Source organism: Herpailurus yagouaroundi, unplaced genomic scaffold (assembly GCF_014898765.1).
Source record: "Herpailurus yagouaroundi ecotype Mexico unplaced genomic scaffold, PumYag 67440, whole genome shotgun sequence".
Lineage (NCBI taxonomy): Eukaryota > Metazoa > Chordata > Mammalia > Carnivora > Felidae > Herpailurus > Herpailurus yagouaroundi.
Genome location: NW_024420251.1, coordinates 753,052 through 759,355, shown reverse-complemented (window position 1 = coordinate 759,355; position 6,304 = coordinate 753,052). Strand labels below are relative to the sequence as shown.

The following is a 6,304-nucleotide window of genomic DNA, read 5'->3' as shown; positions in this document are numbered from 1 at the left end:
AGCGTAAGTCCCTGATCGACTGTTCAGTCGCTTGCTGCCGTTAAGGGAGCCAACTAGCCTCTAGCAGAGATAAGTTCCCTGGACACTGGGTACCCAGACTGGGAGTGGAAGCTCTGGGCAGCTGCCCCCTGCTCCCCATGAGGTGCAAAAGGCTCTGAATGGGTAAAAGCACTCTGAGGTGGGATGAACCTTTCAAGGAGATATAGCTAGGGTTCAAGGGCCACTGGCGCTATCTCACACTCTACTGGAGGCTACAGACTGGCTTGGGTTGGAACCAAACCCCAAGAGAGACCCCCGTGACCCTGCTCTGCATTTTACATCGCTTTGCTAAGTGTTTGCGTTGCAAGGGAAGGGAGAAGAACTTGCTAGAAACGGAAGCGCAGTGGCTGGGGAGCAGGGAGGTGGATTCTGAGCTCGTCACGAGGCAAAGTACCTAGGGGATGGTGGGGGCGGCTAGAGGGGAAGCACAAACAAGGCAGTCGGAAGCAAGACGACACCTCGTTGTGGATTTGTCCAAGATGAGTTGGAGATCAAAGCGGGGGTGTTTGAGGAGCTCTGATTGGTCGGGGGGAGGGATTTGGGGTGGGGCTAGCCACCTCTTGAGGCTTTAAAAGCTCATCGGAGAGGGGCGGGTTGCTGTCATTCGCTCTCTGATCCTCGGAGGGGAGGCAGCTTTCTGGAAGCTCCTGGTGACAGAGCGGGTGTTCGCTGTCCTGACTGGCTGGGAGAGCCAAACTGTCTCCGGCAGCAATATGGGGCCTACCCTGGCAGTCCCCACCCCGTACGGCTGCATCGGCTGTAAGCTGCCACAGCCAGACTACCCACCGGCTCTAATCATCTTTATGTTCTGCGCAATGGTTATCACTATCGTCGTAGACCTGATCGGCAACTCCATGGTCATCTTAGCTGTGACGAAGAATAAGAAGCTTCGAAATTCTGGTAAGCCACCCTTACTTCTTCCTACCTAGCGTGCAGCTACTTGCAAACACTAGGTCATTGGTTCGGGCGCCTAAAATAGGGACCTTTCGGACAGTGCCCTCACATTGAACGTCCCTACCCTCAAATTCCCTGAGAAACTGGGTGGTGATGTTCTGCCGGGGCCCCATAAATTGAGACCTTCTGAAGGCTGAGGGAGCTCGGGGAAATAAGCTTTTGGCGTCCAAGGGCAAAGCCCGGGTCCCGCGGTGCGCGGCAGACCGCTCAGCCCTGCCCCGTCGGAGACGTGATGCAGAGGGAGCCGGCACCCCAGCAGAGAGTGCGGCCACCGTCTGGGGACAGCACGCCGAGCCAGAGGCCACCGAGGTGGTGGCGCGGAGATAGCGCGGGCCGAATTGCTGCGGAGAGAGCTGCAAGGTTGCGACCCGCTCCGGGAAAGTTAAGTTTGCGGCGGCCGCGGTGGCTGTGGCTGCGCTTACAGGAGCGCAGCGCAGCGGCGGCGCCCTGGGCCGGCCGAGCCCCAGCTGCCGCGGCTCTGGGGCTCCAGGGCGGCACCCAGGCGCCTCCCGGGCAGCGGAGCGCAGACCCTCGCGTCTGAGTGTGGAGCAGGGTGGTCTGAGTCCTCCGGGGCCGAGCTCCGTCCGCCCGTCCCAGGGCGCAGGGCGGAGAGAGCAGAGCGGAGGTCTGGGGGCAGCTGGCGGTGACAGCGACGGCAGCGGCAGCGGAGATCGCGAAGTCCGTAAGCGAGGTGCTGGGGGGTCTCAGGGAGGGCTGGTGGAGAGGTCCCGGAGCTGGGCATCTCGGGTGGGGGGCATAGAAGGGAGAACAGGGCGAGGATGGCGGGAGGGCCGCGGGAGAGCTCGGAGGAGGCGGCCAGAGGCGCAGGGAGACTGCGAAGCGCCGGGAGCCGGGATGGGGTTTGGCGGCGAGCCGGGAGCCGGTGCCCAGGAGAGGGGCCGGCTGCGAGCTAGGCTACGGGCGGCGCGGGAGGCTGCAGGGCGCGGCCACCGTTGCGGGGGGCGGGGGCGGGGCGGACTCTGCCAAGCGGTGAGCCCCCTTTTGCAGGTTGGGCGGGGGAGGGCGGAGGACGGGAGGGGAGGGGCAAAGGGGCCCGGACGCCTCGCGCGGGTCCCAGGAGGGAGGGGGCGGCGCCCGGGGTCTCTGCTGCCGGGATCTCCGCCTGTGGGGGGCCAGGCGGCTGAACCGGGAGAGAGGGCGGGATGAGAGAGTCGCATACCCATAGGACCCGGCGGGCGGGGCGCGAGGAAGAGGAAGCAGCCCGTTTTTGGAGGATTACTTTGAGAGGATGAGTTTCAAAATGCACTGACGGACACACAGTCATTAAAAGTTTTCTTTTACGCTCTGGTGCGTGTGTCTGATTTCACTTTGGTCCGCTGGAGACGCGAGGCTGCACGCTTGGACCTCACCCTCGCCCCAGTAGTGCGGTCCCAAGGAACCAGAGAGCCCCCAGGGACCACCTGCGAAGCCCATTTTTTTTCTTACTTTTCTTCTTCTGCCCTTTCTTTTTCCTTCTTCTTTCTTTCTTTCTTTCTTTCTTTCTTTCTTTCTTTCTATAATTCAAATAAAGGTTCTTATTGTGTTTTTGTTTTTAAGGCTTTTTCCTCTGCCTTTTCCACTTTCCCCAATTCATTTCTTTAAGGGAAAACCCTAGAAAGAACCTCAGCGCTGGCAGGAGGGCAGAAGGAAACGTTCCTTTGCCCTTTTAAAAAGTGCTCATTTTCTCCTAGTCCAAGATGAAGTGCAGTATTTTGCCAAACCAACGCTAATTAGCATTGAGGTGTTTCAGAGAGAGAGGAGGGGAGGAGGGAGACAGCTCAGCGCCTGCAGTAGGCTTCTTCGTCCTTTTTTTTTTGGACAGGTTTTACAAAAACGTTCCTATCGCTGCCGTACAAAACAGGACTGGGGCCCGACCTCCCTCTTCACTTGCCTGCTTAGCTGCAAAGCTCTAGTGAAATTCAGGGCAGGGGCGGGAACTCTTTACACAGGGCGTTGAATAAGCGGGTTCGCGGCTCTGCGCTAGATCTCAAGGAAGCAGGCACTTCGGCTAATCCTTGCCGGGATTTTCCTGATTGTTTTTCTCCCTACTCACAGTTTTTGGTCTCAGACTAAATTTTACAGGGTCTCCCTCCCTCCCCTCAGTTTTCACTCTTAGGCTACCTTGGAAATGGTAAGTATTTACCGGGCTTAGTCATTATTGTCTGATCTCGTTTTCTTAAGGAGACGACGGCCTTTAATGCCGTTTCTCAGACTGTTCTCTTAGACAGGTTTGCGTTTTAAAAACAACACTAGGCTAGAAAAAGCAGAGGGCTCACTCATTTTTTCGGCGGGGGGGGGGGCGGGCGGGGGTGAGGGTTCCTGACACTCCTCCAGCCTCTTCCCTTCCCCCCACACCTCCAGCCTACTTCCTACCCACAGCTTCTACCTGGCCTCTATGCCCTTCTCCCTTCCCTCCCTATCCCCATTTAAGGAAAAAGTTTGCATTCTGTTTTTGTCTAAAAAGGTGGCAGCATGCCCGTGTGTATGAAAGGTTCCACAAAGGGCTTCTGTGCTTACTGCTTTCTGACATAAGTTCGTTTATTTTTTCCTCCCTGAAGCAGAGATGATATTGTTTGAAAGGAAAAAGGCGCTCAAAGGACAGGTCTCCCAAACTCGGTTGTACATCACAATAATCTGGGGCATGCTTGCAAATAAACACAAAAACACAGGAGTGTTTTTTAAAAAGAATTCTAGAATTCTAAATTGTCACCTCTTCAGCCGGCCTTTCCCTCCAGTTTAAACTTAACCATTTATTTTCCCTTGCTTTCCCCCTTTTCCTTCCCCCTCATATGTTTTTCAGGCAACATCTTCGTCGTTAGCCTCTCCGTGGCCGATATGCTGGTGGCCATCTACCCCTATCCTCTGATGCTGCATGCCATGGCCGTTGGGGGCTGGGATCTGAGCCAGTTCCAGTGTCAGATGGTTGGATTCATCACAGGGCTGAGTGTGGTCGGCTCTATCTTCAACATCATGGCAATTGCCATCAATCGTTACTGCTACATCTGCCACAGCCTCCAATATGAGCGGATCTTCAGCGTGCGCAATACCTGCATTTACCTGGTCATCACCTGGGTCATGACCATCCTGGCAGTCCTGCCCAACATGTACATTGGCACCATCGAGTATGATCCTCGCACTTACACCTGTATCTTCAACTATCTCAACAACCCTGTCTTTGCTGTGACCATCGTCTGCATCCACTTTGTCCTCCCTCTGCTCATAGTGGGATTCTGCTACGTGAGGATCTGGACCAAAGTGCTAGCAGCCCGTGACCCAGCTGGGCAGAATCCCGATAACCAGCTTGCTGAGGTTCGCAATTTTCTAACCATGTTTGTGATCTTCCTCCTCTTTGCAGTGTGCTGGTGTCCTATCAACGTGCTCACTGTCTTGGTGGCTGTCAGTCCGAAGGAAATGGCAGGCAAGATCCCCAACTGGCTTTATCTTGCAGCCTACTTCATAGCCTACTTCAATAGCTGCCTCAATGCTGTGATCTACGGGCTCCTCAATGAGAATTTCCGAAGAGAATACTGGACCATTTTCCATGCTATGCGGCACCCTATCCTGTTCCTCTCTGGCCTCATCACTGATGTTCGTGAGACTCGGGAGGCCCGGGCCCTGGCCCGTGCCCGCGCCCGGGCTCGTGACCAAGCCCATGAACAAGATCGTGCCCATGCCTGTCCTGCTGTGGAGGAAATGCCAATGAATGTCCGGAATGTTCCACTACCTGGTGATGCTGCAGCTGGCCAACCTGAGCCTGCCTCTGGCCACACCAAACCAGCTTCTGGCCACTCCCGGGCTGCCTCTGCCTACCGCAAATCTGCCTCTGGCCACCATAAGTCTGTCTTTAGCCACTCCAAGCCTGCTTCTGGCCACTCCAAATCTGCGTCTGGTCACCCCAAGTCTGCCACTGTATATCCTAAGCCTGCCTCTGTCCATTTCAAGGCTGACTCTGTCCATTTCAAACCTGCCTCTGTCCATTTCAAGGCTGACTCTGTCCATTTCAAGCCTGCCTCCAATCACCCTAAGCCTGTCACTGGCCACCACATTCCTACTGGCAGCCACTCCAAGTCTGCCTTCAGCGCTGCCACCAAATACCCTAAAACCACGACTGGCTACATCAAGCCTGCCACCACCCACCCTGAGCCCACTGTTGCTGATAATCCTGAGCCTGCTGCCACCAGCCACCCTGAGCCAGCAATTGCTGGCCACCCGGGGCCTGCCGCTGCCAGCCACCCTGAGCTCACTGTGTCCTGTCACCCTGAGACCACTGCCGCCGGCCACTTTGAGTGTGATGTCACTGATCTCCTTGAGCCTGTCTACAGCCCTGACAGTGGGTCCCCTGAGCCTGCTGCCAGCCCACTGGAACTTGCCACTGCCTCCCACGGTCCTGACCCCACTGTGATCACCACTACCACCAGTGATTATCATAAGATTGTGATCATTGATGTTGAAGCTGATTCTGATGAAATGGCTGTGTGAATAATGCTCTTAAGGGTGGCCAGGAAGCAGTCCACTTTCAAGTTTGTTTAGAATATGTAATTCAAAGTGAGATAACTTACTGCACCTACACACAGACACACATAGACATGCCCTCACAGACGTGGTGTAAGCTACATCCACCTTGTAGGCATACTCCTTCTTTACAGAACATACTTTGAAAAAGTGTATGTGTGTGTGCGCGCGCGCATGTGTGCGCTTGCTATTTTAGAGACAAAACCTCCCCCAAGTTTCACATCTGTTCTTCTGAGCCTCCTTTTCGTTCTATAGTTGACCTTGAGCCAACAGTGATCCTTAAAATTTTAGAGTTGATTTTTTTCTCACCCTCGTATCCCCTTTTCTCCCCTCTCTTCATTTCCTCCTCTCAGTTCCTGCTTTATTCTCTCATTCCCCCGCCAGTGGGGGGGGGGGGGAAGGGGAGGAGTGCTTCTGTAAGTAAATGTGACCACAAAGCTTTATGTTTTTAAGTGTGTAACTCTATATTGTACTTTTTAAAATGGCAGTCAGAAAGGCAGTTTCGATAAAGTGCAAGTACTTGAAACAGTTTCTTTTCTGAGTTTCAGCAACAAGGTATGACCCATATCTGAAGAACACAATTTGATAAGCTCTTAATAAAATAAATTTTTATGCCTATGAGTTCAAATGGCAAAAGGAAAGATGTGGCCAAACCAAATTATTTCTCTTTTATGAAAACTCAAACATTGGTGCTGATTTTTATAGTCACCTTGTTTGCAGTCACTTAACCTTTTTAAACCTTCCAGAATTTTCTTTCATTTAGTTCCAGAGAAACAAATCCATTCATAAACTAGTTACT

The 6,304-nt window shown here is 53.9% G+C and overlaps 1 protein-coding gene across 1 annotated transcript; it reads left to right on the top strand.

The window, feature by feature from the left end:
* Positions 1 to 660: 660 nt before the first annotated feature.
* Positions 661 to 5,930, top strand: GPR50 (G protein-coupled receptor 50). The gene is made up of 2 exons (XM_040467359.1): positions 661 to 939; positions 3,794 to 5,930. The coding sequence occupies exons 1-2, from the start codon at positions 753 to 755 to the stop codon at positions 5,470 to 5,472; spliced, it is 1,866 nt and encodes a 621-aa protein (XP_040323293.1). The 5' UTR covers positions 661 to 752; the 3' UTR covers positions 5,473 to 5,930.
* The last annotated feature ends 374 nt before the right edge of the window (positions 5,931 to 6,304 follow it).